The sequence below is a fragment of the Conger conger genome, chromosome 9 (assembly GCF_963514075.1).
Source record: "Conger conger chromosome 9, fConCon1.1, whole genome shotgun sequence".
NCBI lineage: Eukaryota > Metazoa > Chordata > Actinopteri > Anguilliformes > Congridae > Conger > Conger conger.
The window spans coordinates 38,962,770-38,987,012 of NC_083768.1; the positions used below are offsets into that span (position 1 = coordinate 38,962,770).

Below are 24,243 nucleotides of genomic sequence, written 5' to 3' on the forward strand. Positions count from 1 at the left end.
AACTTCTGCTTTCAAATTAAAAAAGTTTGCTGCATTAAAATCTGAAGTGAACTTGAGAAGGCAAGTTGTTTACACAAATCTTCATAAAACAACTTGACTTCTCAAGTTCACGTAACTTAAGGCAGTATTTTAAGGCAGTATGGACGCTAACTTTTCTAAGAAGTTTTTCTTGTAGTGTATAGAACCCCTCTTGCAGGTTCAAGTTGCAAAAGGGGCACTTCCACTATTCCCTTTGCACAACGCCACTCGCAAAACCACAGGTGAGGAAAAATAGCAAAACTGGAACTGTTGGCGCAGAGGAGAGTGCAACAAATGAATTGTAAGGTGTTGCGACTGCAGTAAAGAACGCTTCACATGCAGATTCTCCCCAATAAGACTCTGTCAGGTTGTGTCCAAGCGGATCAAAGTGTAGCACAGGAATTTTCCCCCCAGCAGGGTTGCATCTTTGCCAGGATATGGGGAACCACAACCAGAGATTTAAATCTGCACACACACACACACACACACACACACACACAATGCTGCCTTTTGTCTGTTCAGTTGGTGTGCTGCCAAGGAGCTGAGCTAAGTATTTTAGCATATGAGGCTCACTCTGCAAATGCACTTTACACTGCATGGACAGCATATTCATGTTTTACATTTTATCATTAGTCTATTATTTAAAATATTCTCTCTTCATTTAAAATGTCCATTCCAGTGCAGTAAGTATTGAATGAACCATGGCAAAGAACTAGAGGGGATCTTGGAAACATGGACTCTGTATATAAATCAGCCACAGCAATTCAGCAAAGGTGCATTTAGTAATGAACAATGATAGCAGGGAGAATTAAAAAAAAGTAAAATATTATATTACATGTAGTGCAGAATATGTAGTATCAAGGGAAGCATTAAGAAATAAAAAAGAAATAAATGCTAATATTAGTGAACACATATTGTCGTCATTATTCAATGCAGCAATCTTATTCAAGGGCATTGTTTCATGGCTGTTTTGGAAGACAGATATTTATTTGAGATAAGGACAACCCTTTTGAATCAACTGACCACTGATTAAATTGGAGCTTGAATTTCAAGGTAGGAGTATCTTAATCCCACAATGATAGACCCAGCCATCATTTGAACCAATCATATCACACTACTGTAGCAAACAACATTTTTATATGTCAAGATCAGTTGATCATTGATAGAGAATGTACACTTTTTCACTCAGGGCCATGTAGGTTTGGATTTTTTTTCTCCCTTAATAATAAAAACCTTCATTTAAAAACTGCATTTTGTGTTTACTTGCATTGTCTGACTCATATTTAAATTTGTTTGATGATCTGAAACATTTAAGTGTGACAAACATGCAAATAAATAAGAAATCAGGAAGGGGGCAAACACTTTTTCACACCACTGTAGTTGCACAATACTCACATTGTGAACAAATAGGAAATTGACACATGTTTTTAAAAGAAACTTTATTGCATATGAAACAAAGCTTTTCTAACCAAGTGAGGTAGTACTGTTCATAGTACATAAGGCTAATTGCAGAATTGAGACCAGAGGAAAAAAGATTTCTCCTGATATTTTATGAAACAACAGAAGACATTGAATGAATGCTTTTAAATTGTTATTTTTCCAGTTTCAAGCACAATACATTTTACATTTAAAATAACATGTTCCACTGATAAATGACTTTTTCCATTATTATATGATGACTAATGCTCATACAGATTGTTTCACCACTGGCTGATGGTGAGGGTGTGCGCTTCATTAGCACTCCCTCTGAATATCTTTCCTGTAGAACTATAGTTCCTGGCCTGCCAGGCTTTAAAGTAACAGATTCTGTAAAAGTCTGTTCTGAAATACATCACAAGACTTAGCAGCAAAATAATACTTATAAAAATACATATAAAAATAAAGATATAATACCTTCCATTTCTTAAAGTAAATTCTGACATATGTTAAAGCACTTTTTCAGGAAGACAGGCTTCCCTGAACAGATTGAGTTTTATGACAGTTTTGTGAAATGACCACAATGAAGGAATCCTCTCTTTAAGTGCTTACATGAACAATTAAGATTATTCACCTTCAGCAAATAATGTTTGCAAACCTGACAAAGGCTACATGCTAAATGAACACAACAGATAACATTATTTACAAAATGGAATGTTATATACATAAAATGTACAAGGTTCACAATAGTTCACAAGCTCCGGTTGGTTGGAAAAGGGTAACTGATACTGTAATAGAGAAATTTCCAATATTTTCTGACCTGTGGTCTATAATAGTCAAGTTTCTTTCCTGGCGTTGTTGAGCAAACATGATTCAATCGATAATGGGTCCTGATTTCAGTGCAGCTTGTCAGAAAAGCATGGAAAAACAGTATAGTGAAATCCTCTTCATCTCCTAGGGGTCCTTTCAATGCAGGGGTCCTCAAGGTCAGAGTTCAAATGACCGCAAAGACTCGGAATGCTTTGCCCACGGAAGGATTCCGTATGCTGAGCGGAAGAAGGAGATTAAAATTAGCCACACGAGCACAATGTAGCGCAACATTAAACACAAAGTATATGTGCGATATTCCGCAGATATTATTCCAACAGACATTATGGATTTTTGATCAGTAAATCAATCAATCAAACAATAAAAGTGGATTTGTTGATTGGTTGATTTATTACATTGTTTACACGTGTGTTGTTGTACTGTGGGTTTTCCACGGGTAAAATAAAAAAACTGAAATCCCAAAGGCAAACAGGGAAAGCAGGAAAATTCCCTGACCCCTGGAATGGGGAATTTGAGAGACCTTCCTGGAAAAGTGTAATCAAAGCAAAGCAGGAGAAAAGAAACAGGTGACAGCAGTAGAATGATTGTTCCTGGTGGGATTATTCCACGAGCGTGTGTCTGCACCTCTCTGAGGAGACCCCGTTCTGGTAGGTGGCGATGTACTGCCTTCTCCTGTCCACGGGCATGACATCCAGGTATCCCCCAGAGTCATTCTGTATGACCCCTGCATGGATGGCTGACCGGCAGATACTGGATTTCTGTTCCACAAACACAGGAAGGTAAGCAGCGCATGTGTGTGTGTGTGTGTGTGTCTATATTTGTGTGTGTGTGTGAGTGTGTGCATGTGTGTGTGAGTGAGCGTGGGTGTGTCTGTGTGCGCATGTGTGCGTGTGTGTTTATGTGTGTGTGCATGTGTGTGTGTGTGGGTGTGTGTGCGTGTGTGTGAGCATGTGTGTGTGAGTGTGTGTGTGTGGGTGTGTGTGTGTGTGTTTGCCTGCGTGTGTGTGTGTGCATGTGTGTGCATTGGTGGGGGGGTTTGGGGGAGGGGGTAACTAAGGTCCCAGCCAAAAGAATCCTAAGCCCAATTCTACTATGGCAACAGTAACTACAGTAGGCGTCTTTCTTATAAGGATGCACTTCACGGGACACACTTAAGAGCAAATTGCATAATTTCCCACAGAAGCAAGAACTGCCAATGTAAAATTGAGCCAATGATAAATGCATCTCTTGGCATCATTTTAATATGAATAAATAGACACTGTTTTTTGCGGTTTTGCTGGCAAGTTAAAGTCTTAATGATGCATAGAAAAATGATTCCCTTCACCAGTCCTGTACAGTAAGTCAGATACCACAACCTCAATGTCTGTCAGAAGAGAAATAACAAAACCCAAGCAAGAGTCCAAAAAATGTATCACTTTTAAAAGGAGTCATTGTTTATGTTCTTTTGTTTGAATTTAAGGCACCCTGAAGGATGCACTCCATGTAATTGTGATTGTTTTTCACATCAATTCATTTGGGGCCAGGCAACCTTACTCAGGGTCATGTACTGTACCATCCAATTATTCTACTCAACACTTACTGAAGCAAAATTGTTTAGAACCATTTAGAACTGCCTTGTATATTCTTAATGTTTTTGCACATTCCAAGGACTTTTCTTATCCTTTTTTATTTTTTCCAACAGCAAGTTTATTCTTCACTCTAGAGGCCCTGACATTTTTCATGAATTTACTGAGGCAATTTCAGGTTAAACTCCTTAGCTCGAGGGCACAATTGCAGTGGCCCCACCTGGGATTTGAGTCTTCTTTCCACGGTCCCTCAACCTTCTCTTCACAGTTCCTGTTTCCTGTTTGCCACTACATCCTGCTGAAGCCTTTGACAGGCACTCATTCACTCCCACGCAGAGCGTTGTATACAGCTTGACAGGTTCCGCCCCCTAAGGGCTGCGTTGCAGCCGGGCGTGGCAGAACAGACGACGCAGACAGGGAGCTACGGCACACGGGACAAAAGGCCTTCACCGAGAGCTGTTATTCCTGCCTCTCAAAGGAAGGCTACCGCCGGCTCGTTTCCATAGGAGGAGTATGATTTGTGATTTCGGGAGCGCTGCTCCGGGGTAATCTGCAGCCGTGGGAAAAGTCACCCCATCATCCCGACCCGCCAATGTTTTTGTTCTCTGAGCCCCCTCTGACCTGATCTGTGGAGGTCACCACCGTTCAGAATGTTTGCACAACGCAGGAGCGCAAACCCTGTAAGTTCTCACAAAGGATTGTGGGACATCTCTCTGCACCATAGAGAAGTTAACTGCAAGTATGCTAATTTAGTGTTAATTGCCTGGATTGTTATGAATTAAGTTTTTTTTTTTAAATATATATATTAAACATGTATTATAATTACGGATAAACATGCGATATTGCACATGACGTGTATTATTAAATTATATATTGGATGCTGCTGCATCAGACCTGCATTGTAAATGTAAATTCTGGGCCAATATCATGCCCTGGGACTTTCAGTCTCTCTCACAGCTTATTCAGTAGCGCTCTACTCTTTCCTTTTTTTAAATCAAAACATCATTAAGTAACACTTTGATGTCTCAGCCGGAGATGGTTGATTATTCCTGTGGGCATACTGCTTTCATTAAAAGGGGAGCTGGTTATTCTGTGGATTAATTCATCATTTCAGTCGCTAACCTACCTAAACCAACATAAATGCAGACAGAAATGTGCTTTTGTACAAAAGGTTTAACTTGGTTTGCAGTTGCTGTTGCATTGGTGCTTACGTCAGAATAAACTCGAGTTCCGATGACTCTAGAGGTCGTCTGTAGACAGTTTTGGGGACAGTATAGCCTGGAATAGAAGTACAATAGTCATATGTCATAACATTGTCATAGTAGTGTAATAACTGTGTTCTATAAATGACATAGTTGTATCATAACAGTATAATAATAATGTCCAAGCAGCTTAATAACTGCGTTCTACACATGTCATAGCTGCATCATAATAGCATGGTAGGAATGTCATAGGAGCACTATAGTAGAGTTTTATAAACATCAAAGACATAGCTGTATCATTACAATATCATGGCATTAATATTGATATGAATTACATGATTCATTATGAAAATAAAGAAAATAAAGATTCTCAGTCATGATTCACCTTGGACAGTGCCTAACTGGCTTTTTGAAAGGGCAGTACTGTGCAGCTGTGGTCTCACATGTGATGGCTCTCACTATAGGGACAAAGAAAAGATAAAACAGTAACTATTGAAAACATTAAGCAATACATTAGTGTCTATGATGCCTGGAAACCACATTAAAAAGCACTAACCTGGTACATTTGACACAGTGAAGGCATTTGCACTCTGTGATTTTCTGTGGAATAAAGTACAAGTTCTTTAAATGATCATATATTAGTAAATCCCTTTTGCATGTTGACAGTTGATTACCATATTTCACTAACTGTAGGTGGTCAATTGCACAATGTTCACAGGACTGGTCATACAGTATAAAACTATACCCTATATATCACTTAATCATAGTGATGGCATATTAGTCAGTTACAGAAAGACTTTAGTTGACTGGAGTTTGACACTGAATTGAATATGGCATTAGATACAGTGTAGTATAACATCTTACCCCATAGTCTGAACCCCATTCTTGTTGGACTTTGTGAAGTGTTCCCTTCGTCCAACCCGTGTGATATCCAGCCAGCCTCCTTGATTATCCACAATCCCTGCATGTACAGCAGCTCCGCAAATACTGGATTGCTGGAGGAAAGGGGAGGGGGGGTTGAAAGAAACTCCATTACCCAGAAAATGACCTCATGCCGAGCTGCCTCCCAATCAGACGAGCTCTGTATGTGACAAGCGTAACAACCACTTTATCCTGGCAGATATGGATACCTCTGCAGAAACTATCCCACAGTAGTTATTTCTAACTACTGAGAAAAAATGACATGCATGTGCATTTAAAGTGGGCTCACCATGTCATAGTATCCACTTCCAATGACTTTCATTCTGCTCTGTAGGCAGCCAGCAGGACACTCATATCTGTGGGAAAATGGCAGATAACGTTGGAATAAACAACATTGAAACGCACATTCGTGCCGTATAAAAATTGATGTACAGTCAGCAATGATATGCTGCTGTGGGAATATATACCAGATTCACTGGAGCTACTGAAATACTTATTTCCATCTGCATGTTTTCTTAAAGCTTGTTTTATAGTGTATTTGTATAGTTTGTCTGTTGTATAGTAAGTGTATTTAACTTGGTAAAAATCTTATTTGGCATTTCATAGTGCCCAAGAAGACCCACTTGTTAACCTATTGCAAATCTACTATGAGAGTAAACAATGTAGAGTATGTCCTTGCAAAAAAACCTTGGATACAATGCACATTTGAAAAAAGAAGAGTTTTCTTTATAAAACCTGTAGCCAACATGGGGCAGAACATGACCAATTCCCACACCAATGTCCAATTGTCTGCCACCGCTGCAGCAAACCGCACTGCCACTTTGAGAGAGTGTTGACAGTTGCGGTGTGCTTCTCCTCCAAAACATGTTGTGTCACCAGCTGCTTCTTTTCATACGGCAGACAAAAGCCAAGCTCATACAGAGCCAGAGGAGTCAGAGGAGAAATCTGCATATGTGGCACTTTAGACACATACAGTCCATGAGCACCCCATCCACCAGCGGGGCTCACTGGAGAGCTTTGAAACATGGACTCTTTTGCAGCGATTGTGCACTATCATGTCTGGATTGAATCCAAGCCTCGATGAGCCACCCAGCAGCCGGAATATTTTTAATGAAATAACAACATAACAGTAATGTTGTAAATACAGGCAGAACAGAATGCCCTTCCATCTAATCATGGCTTAACTGTACCTGTTACAAGTTGTTCCTTTGCACTTATCACGCAGTTTGTCCTCGCAGTTCACCTGTTGAGCTGAGGGAAAGAGAAGACCGCTTCAGAACCGCGCGGTTGTGGTTCCGCACATGCCGTCGGCTCATGGTGATTGTCAAACCACCAAGTTCCAGAACTGCGCTCTGTGAAGTCTAACAGCAAGAACAATCCTCTGGCACAGCTTCTATAACAAACCGAGGGATTCCACCTCCGGCGTAGTCTGCTTTCTGCGCTGGCCCTCCCCCGCCCCTCTGCCCCCTCTCCCGTCACAGGAAGCCGTTTAAAAGCAGTCAAGGTCCCAGTGCACCCTGAGTAAACACAGACTGAGAGGAGCTCTGTAAAAATAGAAGGAAAACCTCCCTGCCAGCCAGCAGGATTGAAACTGCACTGGCGGAACCAGTCCCCCTGCAGAACCCCCAACATGACTTTAAATAAACAAATCATTCTCCTCAAAGACACAGCCTACATAGACTCCAACAGAATTTAAATACTCTTTCAATCCATATACCTATGCATTCTGGATGGAGGGACGAATGATCAATGGCTAGCATGGTAGACTGATTGTTTGATTGATTGATTGCTTGATGAATAGATTAACTGATTGATTGATTGATTGATTGATTGATTGATTGATTGGTTGACTTATTGGTGGGTGATGGTTCAGGCACTGCTTGAAGTGGAAAAGTGCCGGTATACAAAAAAAAAAGTCCCACTGCTGGTTCATTCTGGCCCACTAGCATTAACTACAACAGTGGTTACGGGGGAGAGAATATTGGACAGCCGCAGAAAAGATTACCGGAACTTAAAATAAGTGCTGGTATTCAAGAAAAAGTCACAGTAGAGCAAAACACAGAATCGCCGGTATGATGTACTAGTACCGGTCCATTTTAAGCACTGAACCCACGTCTTAATGACTTCAATGTAATGCCCTTGCACTTGAACAGCAAAATTGAATTGTGTGATTGATGTCAGGAAGGTAAAATGGATTCTCACACATCTGCCGGGTGCTGACCACCGCGTTCCTCTCCGCGTGCTCGTTCGGCTGGACGGTCGGGGACTGTGCCCTCGGGCGGGGCTCTGGGGTCCGGCCCACTTCAGGCTCGATGTCGTTGGTCTCTTCCGTTTCGGGGGGGTAGCGTCTTCCCATTCCCTCATCTGTAAACACGTGGAAACTGTCATGCGAAGAAAGACGACCACCCCTGCAGATGTCATTTCACTGGGAGGAATGTGTTCTTCCAACAGGCCCACATGTACAAGTATGCTGTGCATTATGTTAGGGTCATACGACAAAAAAATATAAGGATAGGATGAAATTGATTTGGGGAGTTTTTACATGTCTTGAAATGATGTGTTTATTCACACAGCATAGTCAGAGCTTTGTCAGAAAACACTGCTTTACTGCAGCAGGGTAAAATGTTCAGTGTTCAGTTCATATAAGTCCATTAGGGAACACATGTACTGTATCAGAGTTATTTAGTGCCCAGCGTTTCCACGGGTGTCTGAAAGATTCACTGCGCTTCAGTGCCATGCTGCGACAGCAGATAAACCTCCTTACATGTCCACGGTTTGATTTACAAATGCTCTGAACCAGCTCTCACTGACATATTCCTTCATTGGTGTGGGGAGTAAAATGGCGTCACTGCTGTCTCAGATAAGCACAGAGTTTGATGGTGACATCATCGGGGGAAGACCTGCCTCTGTAGCACAGGTTGTCCCTACAGCTTCCTCCATAGCTGGGGGGGCAGGCGGAGCAGGGGCTGCCATGTTTGTATGGGGCGTGACCCCACCAGTTGCCCCTGCACATTCCCAAATCAAAAGAAAAAAAAGAAAACTGGGGTCAAAGACAAAGCAGAAATGTAGGCTTGTTGTTCTGTATAGTACTAGTGCAACATTTTCTAAACTAGAAGCAAGTGCTCCATTTAAATGTCTTTGCCACCCCACATGTATTCCAGTCTAGGCGACTACTGTGAACTGTTATCCAGTAATCCAGTAAGATATTTGGGAATATATTATATATGTATATATATATATATATATATATATTATAGCCAGAACACAAACAAAATGTAAATTTGACTCCCAAATATTTGCAAGAGCTAGTGTTGTCAGAGTTAATTTTCCTGATGGCTAAACTGATGCGATGCGACAGTGATTAAATATGACTGTAATGAACATTTGTACTTATTTTTACATTTATTGAAAATTAATTTTATAAGAGAGATTAAATGAACGGTTTCCTTACGGAGGGGAGTAGTTGCACACCAGGTAGACAGCTTTGGCCCAAATCATCCCCCAGACGTTCATGTTGTAGCAGACATTGATGGCACAGCCAATGCGGTTGCTCGTGGCCCAAACCAACTGCACAGACATAATGATTACTTACTTTAGGGCACGATTAATGGTGTGCAGGGGCTTTCCTTAAGCTAACCCCCCCGAGCCTTTTACTTCAGAAGAAACAATGAATAGCTTAGTGGTCATTCAACTGACAAAACTTTGTAAACAGCAGAAAAAATGAGTTCCCAAAAATCAAATCTCTTTCTGTCACTCAGACTTCTATCACTGTCTCTCTATATCACACTGTCACACACACAGAACAAACAGAATGCAATAAACGCCATATCAATAAAGGCTGAAAAGAAAGGTTATATCATACACTTCTCAGGTTTTTCCAAGTAATAAATCTTTCTAAAACACTTAAAAAAAAACTTTAGGAGTTTAAAATATAAATATAAAGTCAAGGAGCATTCCTGTGGATCCAGGAGAAAATGATCCTGTTGCAGAGGGGCATGTTTACCTGTGTGTAGTGAGTGCACACGGGTCCATGGCAGCGGTAGGGGCAGTAAGGATTACACTCCTGCGGGTAGGGGAAGGAGAAGTCTTTGACTTCGTCGTACCAGGCCTGAACGTGGAATGTTGGTGGGCGGTCTCTGAAACAGGGACGTTCAGTGTACAGTCAGGCAGAAGGTCAGGTCAGGGGTCAGCATTCTGTTCATGTCCAGTTCAGGACACTTTCCCTGATTGCAGCCCCTCTGGTTTCAGCCTCCCAATGTCAGACAGGAGCCAAAATATAGCCTGCAAGTGTGTGTATGTGCATGTGCATGTGTGTGTGTGTGTGTGTGTCTTTCTTCTTCTCCCTCCTTCTCTCTCCCTCACATTGCAGACCAGTGGCCTTTGACCGATTTTCATCCCAGGATGGAAGATATATGCCTCATCTTATCACTAGAGAACCAGAGGAGACACTTCATCTTGAATCCTGAAAAACATGGATTTGGATCTGGGAGAATAATTGATTTAGAACTGTTTGTGCAATGTTGAAGGTTAGGGGTCACTGTGTGCTCATCCATTACGCATTCTACATGATAAGACATAGCCAAATCATTTGATTTATCTTACTGTATGCTTACATATTAACCATGTACCAATGAGAGGTAGAAGCATGAATGTATTAGTGAAACACTTTTAGATTATAACATGGCTGAAACTGCCACCATCTCTTCAGTTCATGCTTGACCACCTTGTGTGTGTAAGTACTGTACTCTTTCTGCAGAAAAATACATTATTTTCTTCTTGATACCTGGTCATGCCTGGTCATTTTAAGGAGAGAAATTCCTCTGCTCAATTAATACCCATAATTCCCTTTATCATAATAATAATGGCAACAACAATAGCGTTTCAATTAACTGCGTGAATTGTAAGAAAAGAAGAGGAAGAGGATGAAGACAAAGCAGATGAAGAAGACAGTGATGAAGAAGGCAATGGGTTTGAAAATGAAGAAGATGACAAAGAAGACAACGACAACCAAGAATATGACGATGACGAAGAAGACATGATGAGATGATGACGATAAAAACGACAAGGAAGAAGAAGAGGAAGAGGAGGAAGAGGAGTAGGAGGAGGAGTACCTGCCCCAGTGAACGCCCAGGTTCTGTCCTATCTGTGACAGCAGGCTGGCAGGTCCATGTTCCCATCGACAGGCGTGTGACCAGGCCTCTGCACTCCTCTCCAGCTCCACATCCCACACCTGCAGCACAGCCACAGAAACACCCTGCCTTTACATGTGTGTGCACACTACACACACACACACACACCCACGCACACGCACACACACACGCACACACACACACACACAAATACACACACACACACCCACGCACACACACACACACACACACACACAAATACACACACACACACACACACACACACAAATACACACACACACACACCCGCACCCACACACACACACACACACACACAGTGCTCCTATATTACTTTTCTACACACACACACACACACACACACACACACTGCTCCTATATAACTTTTTTACACACACACACACACACACACACACACACACACAGACATGAACACACACACACACACACAGACATGAACACACACTGCTCCAACACAGCAGTTATACACATGTACACACAGCTCCAACACAGCAGTGTTTACACACGCACCATGTCCATACAGGGTTTCTAAACACACTAATCCGACACAATGTTTCAACCCACACACTGGTCCCATACACACACCAGGAAGGCTGAGACCTTAACCCACCAGTGGCCCACACTGACTGACGCCTGGGTATAGTTTGATCCAAACCTTTGATTACAGCACTGAACTGTCAGTCAAGGTTAATGAATGCAGGTATGGACTACACTGCTAGAAGGTTGTTGAAATCCCTCCTGACTTCTTGAGAGGCAGAAGTATCTCAGTGTCATTTGTGTTGATTATAGTTGTCGAATAACAACTGTTGCTTATAGTCTGTGCTTTAAAGCCGTTAACTGCATATAGCTGAATGAGTAATTGGAATCAATTAAGGCAGCGTTCATTGGTTGGAATGAAAACCTGCATACATGTGGCACTTCATGAGACCACTGCAGTAAGGCTTAATTCTGTGGGTCACTTTGGCTAAGTGCTAAATGGATTTAAAAGAACTACAAAGGTCTATGCTGTGAATATGTCTGCTGTTCATTTTTTGAATTTGCATTTCGCAATTTAGCCGTGTAGGAGACACTTTTAGCCAAAGATTAGTTTTTAGTCTTTACACTTTAGTCTTTGCACTTAACCCTTAAACGAATTACTACATGCATATGGGAGTTAGATTACCCACCTTGACACTTCCTGTCTGAACAAAAATACACAAGGAGGGAAGACTGCCTGCTCTCCTTCAACAAAAAGAAGAATGTAAATAGGCAGGGAAAGCAATGAGTTAGGGCCGACAGCACACCTGGGGACAGTGTTCACAGTACTGAGATAATGTATGCGCAAGGGCAGAGCAATCACAAGCAGATCAGTTTCTCTCTAAATCAGAGCACAGTTCGTAAAGAGCCTCACCTCATCAGCGCTGCCTATGCATATTTATCTCAGATAAGCACATGGCTGTCATCAGGTGTTATTTAAGGTTGGCTGGACACACTGCTGGCAAGCAAAGCGACTCACACTGTACAACATACAGGACCAATTTTTCAAAGACACAGCACTCCAGCATTGGACACAGTGGTTGGAACTTGAACATTGCAATAGATTGTTCAAATAAATTGTACTAATAATTATTTGAATGGGGCTTGACAACTTAGATATGGCAAAAGAAAAAATGCAAAACATTTCTAGGCAACAAGCCTCTCTGTATCTATAGACCCCCTTTGTTATTTATTTGATAACACAGCAGCTTTCTGAATTGCACATTAATGCTGAGTGTTTACGAATGTGCCATCTTATCCAATAAAGCTGAAAGCGTGGTTCAACCCGAGTTGAAACCACTAGTCCGTTTGTACATTACCGCGATTATTATTCCCGACAAAAGGAGCAAAATTATAAGTGACAAATGCGCTTTCAGGAGCTTTTCTGCCGCTTTGCTGCCGCTGCTGTGAAATCGTTCTGCTTTTGAAAGAATGGAGCCAGTGTGTTTCGGTTGGGATTGAGTTCCGCCTCATTTTCCCTGGAGAAGGAGGTTATTTAGCAGAATGCAAACGGGTGCTGAGCGGGCCCTCTCTAATGTGTTCCATGTGTCTCTCGAGCATTCCACCCCAGCAAGCTCCTGTTCCACCTTTCCTCAGAGGTCACCCCCCAGCGAAAGTTCACCCACCATCAACTACTCTATTGTGTTATCTGCTTCCTACAATAATGCTTTATGGAGTATTCTGTGAAGGCTTCATACTAGTTCTGTATGTATTACATTGCACCATACAGTTCTGTATTAGATGCATTGCTTTACATTAAGAATAATTTTATGAAAGAGGGATGAATACGATAAACTTTAGTGAACAAATATAAACTGTACATTGTGTCATTCGGGTTAGTGTGGTGTAAGAATATGCTAATGTATATTTTTTTCTCTTAACATGCATGATTATAAGTGACTTGCATGTGAGTGTTTTTGTATTTGGGGTGATATTCTACTCTGCTTGTCCCCTATTTCAAGTCACACACAAAGACCAGTCTGAGAATTGAGGATTAACGGAGGGAAGTTGTGGGAAGTATCAGAGTGCCAAGTATTCAGCAGCTTTATCACGTTCACTGGGGCCCCTCACTGCTGAAAAACAGCTCAAGCTTGATTTTAAAACAGCTGGTAGCTGGTTGACCAGTTCAGGCCAGCTCGATACTCAACAGGGTTTGACCAGCTCAAGCTATGTCTTGAAACAGCTGGGAGTTGGTCATTTCAAGATGGCATTCAATCAAAGACACGAGTGTGCGGATTTCTTTTTTTTCTTTCTTTTCCTGCTGTTCTTTTCAAGTGTGTATGTGTGTGTGAGTGTGCACGTGCATCCATGTGTATGCGTGTACACATGCATGTGTGTGTGTTTGTGTATGTGTGTGCATGTGTGTGTGTGTGTGTGTGTGTGTGAGTGTGCACGTGCATCCATGTGTATGTGTGTACACATGCCTGTGTGTGTGTGTGTGTGTGTGTGTGCGTGTGTGTGTGTGTGCTTCCGTGTCAGCGTATGTGTGTTTGCACAGCCTTGAACTTGTGTGGAATTTGTGCTGCTGGGAATATGAGAGGTTTTGAAATTCTTGGATGTTAGTGTTACTCTGCTGTCAAAGCTCCTTCCCTGTGCTGACCTCAGCCCCTGTTCCAGCACCATTGCTGAGCCATGCCTGTCCTGAGAAGAACACACATCTGTCTTAGTTGGGCACACCACATCACAGCAAGAAAAGCAAAGGTTACAGTCTTAAAGCTATCTCAGAGCAAATACAGGAAAGCCGTTAAGCTAGGGTTCCCCCGCCCGTACACTGGAGAGACACAGGATCTGATGATTTCTGTTTTCCGCTTAAAATGGGCAACAATTTTAGATCAGAACAAGCAGGTGAGGCATGTTAATTGCATAATCAACAACTTTAATTAGTGAATTAAGGGCTGAGCAACAGAAGTCAGCACCGCGTGTCTAACCCCCTGCGTTATGCAAACATTCGTTTTGCCTCTTCCTCTGCAGTATTGCAGGTTTATGTGACAGCTGTTGCCAAATCATGTAATCAGCTTTATAAATAGACAACAAGTCAAATGTGAAATGCTCACTACACAAGTCTCCCTGGATGAGGGCATCTCAATAACAGGTAATAACAAGCGACATACACTCACTAAGCACTTTATTAGGTCATTTTTCTTTTTTTATTGGTCTTCTGATGCTGCAGCCTATCCACTTAGAGGTTTGGCGCGTTGTGTGTTCAGAGATGCTCTTCTGCATACCACTGTTGTAATGTATGGTTACTGTCACCTTCCTGTCAGCTTCAACCAGTCTGGCCATTCATCTCTGACCTCTCTCATTAACAATTAACTGCTGCTTACTGGATGTTTTTGGTTTTTCACACAATTCTCTGCAGACTCTAGAGACGTGCACAAAAATCCCAGGCAATCAGCAGATTCTGAGATACTCAAACCACACTGTCTGGCACCAGCAATCATTGTCAAGTCACTTAGATCACATCTCTTCCCCATTCTGACATTTGGTCTGAAAAACAGCTGAATCTCTTGATCATGTCTGCATGCTTTTATGCATTTAGTTGTTGCCACATGATTGGCTAATGAAATATTTGCAATAACAAGCTGGTGTACAGGTCTACCTAATAAAGCGCTCAGTGAGTGTAGATTTGGAGCACTGGCTCTGGGTGAAGTGCTGTGTATTTGCCTGAATGGTCTCCCAGAATTCAGTCCCTCTGGCTTCCCATCAAGAAGCACCCACTACCATGGTGTGACACCGGGACTTCAAACGGTCACACCCGCCTGTTTGTATATCTGAATCGACAAGCATCTTGCACTGGAATCCCTTTGTCACCTCCCTTGACCGAGAGGTTGAACCCAGCCCTGTGGCTTCACACTGAAGCTATGCTGGTGGGGCTGACTGCTCCAAAAAATAAAAATACATTTTGGCCCTGAACAATTTGTTTGCAATGGCTGAAGTTGTTGCGCAGGACACCCATGTGTAGGTGAGCTGAATTACAGAACAGGTCTGTTTTGGGTTGGCCAGTGAACAGCGATTGGGCCTCTACCTTTGTAGGGTAGAAATCACCAAGCAACCAGAAAGAAATCACACCAAGCTGGGACATCACAAATCGGGGAGAAGGTCGCCCAGCAACAGTGGAGATGGAAAACACTGTCAACCACGATGGAATCCAAAACCTCTTTTAAACATCTTTTTATGTGCTTGTTTGAACTTTTCTCACACAACTGGAACTTATTTGCTGGCCTGCCTGTTCCATCAAACTCAATGTCTTATGTCAGATCACAAGGGTGTGCACACTAGCGTGTGTGTCCACTGAAAGGCATGCAGCCCTACCAGAGCTTCTGTTTTCTTTCCCAGGGAGCAAAGGCCCAGGCTGGCCAGAGGTGGCACTATCGCGTGGCCTGGTGAAAAGCGCTTTCTGTGCTCCTTGGCACTCCCAGGTGCAGTAGCCATTACTACAGACAGAAATCTGCTCATATAGGGGTACTAAGTGGGATGCTGTGGGGGAGTGGGGTAGTACAAACATGTGGGCTCTGTTGGGAGAAGCGCTGATGGTGCAAAGAGCTGTTTTGATGGTTTCAGTGGGGTTTGTTAATATCCTGCATGATTTGCCCTGTTTTTAGCCCAGGGTTATTGGGGATTGGGAGTGGGAATGAGGGTGTGTGTGTGTCGGGGGGGGGGGGGAGAATTCTATCCGTTTTTATACCCATGAAAATACTGTTACAACTGAAAAGAGGGGGTCAGTTTGGGTCAATCACACTTTCACGGTGCAATATCCTACACCTGAAAGTGGAGACTGCTTCCCATGTACGCAATTTCTGCAAATAACAGATAGAGGAATCATCGCTCAGCTATCGCATATACACTCAGTGAGCAATTTATTAGGTAGACCTGTACACCAGCTTGTCAGTGCAAAATATGCAGGAAGGTCACAGTAACGTAGATAACCACACATTACAGTGGTACATGCAGAAGAGTATTTCTGAACACACACCATGTCAAACCTCTCAAGTTGATAGGCTACAGCAGCAGAAGACCAATAAGCCTAAAAATGAAGTCTAATAAATACCTAATAATGTGTTCACTTAGTGTATATCCTGAAATGACCCTATCTCTTTCCTCTGTGCCTCCATTCTGTCTCTCCAGTTACATAGGTTTCCACATGGTTCTTATGAACGCATCTCACAACAGAATCGGCACAGCACAAGAGGCTGACTTTGGTGAAACTTTGCTGCTCAAGCAGTTTTCACATGAGAGAGGTTTAAACTTGAGTCCAACAGACGCTGCAGCACTGCTGTGTGTGCGTCATAATTCAATGCTCCGAAACAGCAATGCGCCTCAGCAAAACACTCGTCTTTCATTCGCACTTGCGCATTTGCAAAACAAAAAATAAAAATAAATACACTCTCATATAGCCTTGGCTCTGTTCAGTGAGTAATGCAAGCCGACTATTCAGGTAGGGAGCCATGCAGTCAGACTCTGAAAGGCCATGAAGTTTGAGAAAGAATAAAACTGAAGAGTTCATTTTTCAGACTCTCCTGTTACAATGGCTGAAATTGTAAGAGTGCTTAGTAGGGATGTGCCCAAAATTTGAAGACTTAATTCAGAACCACAGGGAGAATGAACCCTAAACAGAAAAGTATTCTATTCAAACATGAGGGCTTATATTTACAATTCCATTTTTTTCTCCATTTTGTTGCTTCTATCATGATTCAAGCTATTTGGTGTCTGATTTAATCTGTTTCTGACAATGCTCTTGGATGATTCAACGTACCAGCTTACCAGTGAATGAATGAATTTGACTAAGAGGCTAGCAGCAGCTGCCCGCTGATTTTTTATTTTAAGCGCTTGTTACTGTCCATATACAGTAGTTGTACATGTTATTTAGTCTGTTGGGAAGCATTTTCACTCATCTTTTGGTGTCTGTGTCTCCATAGTACTGTTCGTGCTATATGCATGCAAGGAATTCATATAATGTATGCTAATTGTCCCTATTCATTAAAGATATTTAACCACTTGGTGGTTCAAGTCCCCGGTGTAGCAAGGCCCTTAACCCTGCATTGCTCGAGGAGGGACCATCCCCTGCTTAGTCTGATCAACTGTAAGTCTCTTTGGACAAAAGCATCAGCTAAGTAACACATTATTTAAATGCACTGTAAGACTCTATATTGTGCTTACCATATACTCCATGTTTGAGGCTTGTGGAGAGACCTGACCCCTCAGCTTATTGTGCAGGTCCAGAATAAGGTGCATGTCACTTTCACTGATGGATCTCTGCCCCCTCTGTTTAGGAACCGCCCACTCTCCATCTTCATCCAGGTACTTTTCCAGAATAGCTTCCAAGTGGGTGGAGTTTGGGATCACCAAGCCAATGACTGTTTGGGATATAAATAGCAGAGTGGCTATCCCTCCCTGCCAATACCATGGCCAACGCTTCATGTTGATTGACCTAAAAAAGAAAAACTCCCTGGGATGAACTCCAAAACAAAGTCTTTTCCCCCGTCTGTTGGCAAAAAAGGAGAAAACACCAAAACTGGTTAAGAGTTCAGTTTGCGCTGACTACAGTCAATATTATAGTTGGGGGGTAAATTGAACTGGTGTAGTGCCAGATAAATCTAGATAAACGTCAGTGTGTTTAACTACCATACAGCAAGATACTGTAATGACAGTTCTAATTGGATCACCGATGACGGAATAGACGCACAAAATGTATTGTCTAATTTATTTCATTTAAATCGCATTGATCTGTGTTTAGTGATACGCACTTCCCTGTTTATTATTAAATTAAGTGCATCCGTTCTCTGGCAGACTAAGGGATCATTAAGTGATTTAGTGGTGGTATGGTAGGCTAGTATTCGTTAAATGTGACTTAACAACCATCTCAGTAAAAAAGGACATTCTCCATCAGTATAGCCTACATTGCCTTTGATCAATTATCGCATTTAATTGAGTTAACTAATTTCTTTGAGTCAAACGAATCGTGCCCCGTATATTTAGGAATGCCATTAAAATTAATAGGCTTGATGAAAAATGATTAGAATTAATCACGTAGCACCAACGGACATCCTCCAGCAGCCACTTATTCGTCATTCATTGCATACAGTAAATCCATATGAATGGTCATTGACAATAATCGCGCTAACCGCTGACGTCTTTGTGAAAGTGAAAATTCCAGGACAGTGTATTGGTTCACTGCGTATCAGCTGTTCCGATTGCGAAAAGCAGTGCACAAGCAATGTCATACAATGCGTTTCTAAAATATTTAATCCGCTAAATTTACACGCGTATTTACTAACTTGGTAGGCTATTGCTTGTTATATGACCCATAAAGGCAACCAAGCGTAGCAGCGTGTCATTTTCAAGCAAACTATTTACGTTTGCTCATTGCCAGGCAAGTGCAATATTTCATAAGTTGTGTCATAGGCTACAGCATCCCGTATCAGCGCCCCCCCCCCCCCCCCCCCCCTCACTGCGGGAAACGCGAATACCACTACAATTGCATTAATTCAATAAGTCATTGAAGCAGAAAGCCGGAGTAACAAATAATGAATTACCTTAGTTTACAGCCTCTTCCTCAAAGATTATATAATTTCCGCTCCTTTTCTCAATAATGTGACTTCAAGCTCCAACGGTTTGATCTCTGCAGGATGCTGGCATTTAGTGTGCGTGCAAAGTAGGCTACACTTACTAAAAAGTAGGCATCTTTTGTGCGCGTAAATTTTATTGCACCCTATTCGGTTTATAGGTTTAAGTTCAGAAATAACACACGTTTCAGAAGTTTGAACACAAGAAAAAAGCAACGGTTGCTTAAAGTTCGCTTGTCGGGGGTCTAGCTCGCAAAAACCTAACTGCATCCTCCACTTTTATCCTAGATTTGGTCTTTGTGATGCGTGACGCTGCTGACCACTCCTCTCCCAGAGCTCGTGAGGTTGATTCCTCAGGTCAGATTTCAGTGTTTCCACAAGCCCGCTCGCTTCGCACGATACCAAGCGGATGGCGGCTTCTTTGGCCAAGGAGAGAATCAAAGGCAGGGTTACACAGGACCCTTTCTTTAACCGGAGCGTTTATAGGAATTTCAAGGACTCACCTTTCATTGCCTTTTCACCCCTCTGCACACACACACACACACACACACACACACAGCCTACAAGCACTTTGTCACTGCTGCAATCCAGCTGGAAAGATCAGTTATACACATAGAGACCCCTGGAAGAAGAGCAGTAACTGGAATGTATAATCAGTTGCTTAGCAACCTTCAGTAGACCTCTAGTCTTATTTAAAACCACTTGATAATTCCCCATGTTTGTTTGTTACATATCTGTATGATAGTCGACTGTCTGCTTGACTGATAGTTGAATGTACGTGCCAGTGAGTTGCTACAGCAGGTGGTTATGTTGTTATTTCTAGCATACAAATGAATGGTCCTACATGGGTATGTTCCCAACACATGAAAAGCAGGTTTATGCTCAATAATTTTTTTGTTCTCCCGCATTGCTATGATTTATTATATTCATGGGCCCACTCCATCATTGTCTGTAAATTTAGGCTAGTGCAATTTAGGGAAGTGTGTTCTGCCAATCACCACTTCATTTTAATCTGCAGTCCACCAGCTGTGCAGTGTAGTCATTGTGTTTGAGAATTACTCTTCATGCAAAAATGGCATGTGCAGATTGCAGGTGTGTGATTGGCAAAAGGATTCATTTTTTAATAATGAGACAGGGAACACCCAGCTCACCCAAATAATTGTTACCTTGGTAACGCTACAGCCAATTATGTTCCATCCTACAGAACTACTACATATACACTGTAGGATACACTGGCACTGATAGATTTAATTGCCAGACCGTGTGACAATTATTACACTTATTACACTGAAAACCAGTGTATTAGTATGACAAACAACCCAAAAGAGTATTTAAATTCTCACTAACTTATTTGGCAATTTTCCAATTCCTGTTCTGTATAAAACTCAATTTATACAAAGTATCAGACATGATTAACACTAAATATTTAATCACTAAAAGCCAGTGTTGGTATTAACATTAATATGTTCACAAAGTTCAGCCAGTTTCAAGAGGTAAGTTCATGGGGTTTTGTTTCTATGTCTCAGTCTGTTCAAGTTTAATTGAAACGTAAAGAAATAGAAAAAATGGATTGGAAAATACCTGTTGAAAGCGGCTCATTAATTTTTGTAGTTTGGCCACTTCAGTGACAGTCTCACAGTCCGATCCACCTGGTTTGGAGCTCGCTAAAATCAGCGCTGAAACTCCTCTTCTCCTCTCCCCAGATCACTGGCCGAAGCCCAAACCACAGCGTTGGTGCTTCTTAGCTCTGTTGGCAGCGCATTCAATCTGCATGCTCCAGCTGAAACAGCAGCCACCACTGTAACCAGAATACCCCCGGGAACCTGACCACAATACTGTAATTCATATACCTTACTGCCGTCGCTGTTCTACATATAACTCTTTATGTGCTACAGAAGTACTGAAATTAAACCTGTATGTACCTAAAATGGAAAACACATGCTTATCAACAAAAAACAACTCAGAAACATGTTTTTTGCACATTGACAGTGATTTAATTACGCTCATAGTTTAATTAAATAACTGCATATAACATTAGTAAGCCTGAAAAATTATCTCAAGTTATGCCTGATGTCTATTCCAGACAAGACCCATAAAGACTACAACACCTACATGTTTGAGTCACCAGTGAGATTTGGGAACCAGTCTTGACGCTGTAAAAATATTTTTCTTATTATAAGTCTGTTCTTGCAACAGCAACCCTTATAAAATTACAATTTGTGTTTAATATATTGTACAGTGTTGTGTTATACACTCAGTTAATACTTTATTAGGAACATGTACTACTTTTTCATGTGATTATCCAATCAGCCAATCGTGTGGCAACAGTGCAATACATAAAATCAGGAGATACAAGTCAGAAGCTTCAGTTAATGTTCACATCAACCATCAAAATGGGGAAAAAATTAGATCTCAGTGATTTCAACTGTAGCATGATTGTTAGTGCCAGATAGGGTGGTTTGAGTATTTCAGAAACTGCTGATCTCCTGGGATTATCACACAAAACAGTTTAAAATTAATTTGAAAAGTAAATACCTAATAAAGTGCTCACTGAGTGTACATACATGGACATGTATTCTTTTGGAAGAAAGTGGTTTATGTCACATCAATGGCACAAACATAATATTATATTACTATTATTGTTTTTATATACTGGAATTTAAATAAGCTTTTGCTTTTATATTACAATGCTCTTTTGGATTTAGTGTTTATCATATAATGACCTTCATGCCTTATTTTCAACAGCAAAGAGTCAGCTCTTTTCAAATCTACTAAGGGTCAGGAATTATGAACGAAACATTTTGGTTTATTTCAATCATTTTCATCATATTTCCTTTTTCCCAAATGTTGGACGGTCTCTGTGGATGTGGGAGGGAGCAGACAGCTCCAGCAGCTGTTTAAAGACGTTGTGCTGAGGCCCAGCTGAGCGGGGCAGTCTGTACCAGAGCAGGGACGTTCAGGAACAGTGTGTGCAGACAAACTGCAGGCCCCCGATCAATCAGAGGAGGCGCTGGGGTACAGGGAGATGGGGTCCGTGACACTGGCCACAAACCTCCATCTGTGCATGACACTACAGCCAATTATGCATGCATGTTGATACAGGACACACCTACCTGCTCTCCTTGAACAGGGGTCACAAACTTAGACCTCACAAGATAAGTGTGTTTTTGAGCATCTACACTGATTCCAAAATGGTTCCAAAAGGAACCCTGTAATTCCCTAATAGAATCTATCTAGTTAAAGGGTGTCATGTAAAATGGTTTGTTATATCGCTTTCACACTTCACACTGTTGACAGAGAGAATTAAATAAACAATTAAAATGGGGTTTTTTCTAAGAGTGTATAATCTTCAGTGCTTCTAGTATAGCAATTCTAGTAGTTTTGTTGGCAGTGGTAGTAATATAAGTAGTAGTTATAATAGGCTATGAATATAAATAACTGCAATGGCAGGGGAACTAATAGTAGGAACTGGAGCAGTAGGAGTAATGGTACTGGTAATGGTAATGGCAATAGTATTGATGGAAGTATTAGTTGTACTCATTCACTTGTTTATTTTATTAGCAGAAGCCTGTATGCAGGGGGAGGTGCACAGCTTACATCTTTCCTTATGAGTCATCTTCACAGCTGGACGTTCACAGAGGTAACCAAGGTTAATCACTGCTGTGGGCAAACACCTGACTCATTCAGCCATCTAAAAACCTCTGAGCCAGTGGGGAAAAGGAGAGAAAAGTCAGCATGGACACAAAGGCGGCCCTTTGCAAGTGTCAGCAAGAGGCAGTGCCTTGGCTGTTGGGGGCCTTAGGGGCAGTATGGTAAAACAACGATTCAACCCATTAAATGGGGGGTGAGTTGTTCAAACGGACTACGAACAGGTAACAAACTGCCTACAATCAGGTACTGAAAACACACTTTGTTATGGCTCAGTCAGTGCACTAATACCCATTCACACTCGCATAGCCAGAAAATATAGCTGGCTGGTGTACATATTCCTACTGGAAATATAATTTCATTATACAGTCAGAAAGAGGCTAATTGTCCTGTACACAACTTCCAACTTGCATTTCTTCCCTAAAATGAGTGATGTTGGATATGTTTTTCTCTTATGACAGATTGGGCAGAGCATTAGAGCCTATCCCTTGTTGTCAGGAAGTAGGTGTGTACACAGGTGTCTGGTCTCAACTATTTAAACTGCCAGACCTTCAGGGCAGTACGCATCTGTTCGTAAGTGGAGATATAATCCAAGTCAGAGAGTATACTGTCAGCCACCACATTATTATTTTTTTATTATACATTTGTTTTACTTATTAATCTTCTGCTGCTGCAGCCCATCAACTTAAAGATTTGATGTGTTGTGTGTTCAGAGCTGCTCTTCTGCAGTTTTGAATGTGAGGTTATTTAAGTTACTGTCTCCTTCCTGTCAACATGAACCTTGCCATTTTCCTCTAACCTGTCTCATTAACAAGGTGTTTTTGCCCACAGAACTGGCTTTCACTTTATTTTTTATTTTTTTTCCCACCATTGTCTGTAAACTCCAGACAGTGTGAAAATTTCAAGAGATCAGTATTTTCTGAGATACTAAAAACACCCTGTCTGACACCAACCATCCCACGGTCAAAGTCACTTTGATCACATTTCTGACTCATGATGATGTTCGGTCTGAACCACAACCTCTTGACCATGTCAGCATGCTTTTATGTATTGATTTTGTGCTACATGATTGGCTGATTTGATATTTGCATTAATGAGCTGTTATACAGCCATACCTGATAAAGTGGCCACAGAGGTTATAAACCATATCAAATGAGCCTTTATCAATGGGATGACAGGATAATTTTAGCAGCATTGGAAGTTTTTGCACTCTGGAAAACCTTCAGAACTATGATGAAAATCCATCTTATGTCACCCTCTGGTGGTCAAATAGCACCAATGCACAAATTTGTATGCCAAGGTTTTTTTTTGTTTTTTTTCAAATTTTTCCTTGCATTCAATCCCTATGGGATTTTGTACTTAACTTTAAATTTGTACATCACTTAAAGTAAAAAGCAGG

General features: G+C 41.6%; 1 protein-coding gene across 1 annotated transcript; it reads right to left on the minus strand.

Annotated features, from left to right (window-relative positions):
• Positions 1 to 1,525: 1,525 nt before the first annotated feature.
• Positions 1,526 to 23,525, minus strand: crispld1b (cysteine-rich secretory protein LCCL domain containing 1b). Its single transcript, XM_061255176.1, has 15 exons — positions 23,498 to 23,525; positions 17,791 to 18,020; positions 11,062 to 11,180; positions 9,954 to 10,086; positions 9,402 to 9,517; positions 8,855 to 8,955; positions 8,153 to 8,314; positions 7,141 to 7,201; positions 6,240 to 6,306; positions 5,894 to 6,024; positions 5,586 to 5,629; positions 5,415 to 5,487; positions 5,039 to 5,105; positions 2,887 to 3,020; positions 1,526 to 2,480 (listed from the first exon to the last, which is right to left on the minus strand). The coding sequence occupies exons 1-15, from the start codon at positions 23,523 to 23,525 to the stop codon at positions 2,429 to 2,431; spliced, it is 1,518 nt and encodes a 505-aa protein (XP_061111160.1). The 3' UTR covers positions 1,526 to 2,428.
• Positions 23,526 to 24,243: the final 718 nt, after the last annotated feature.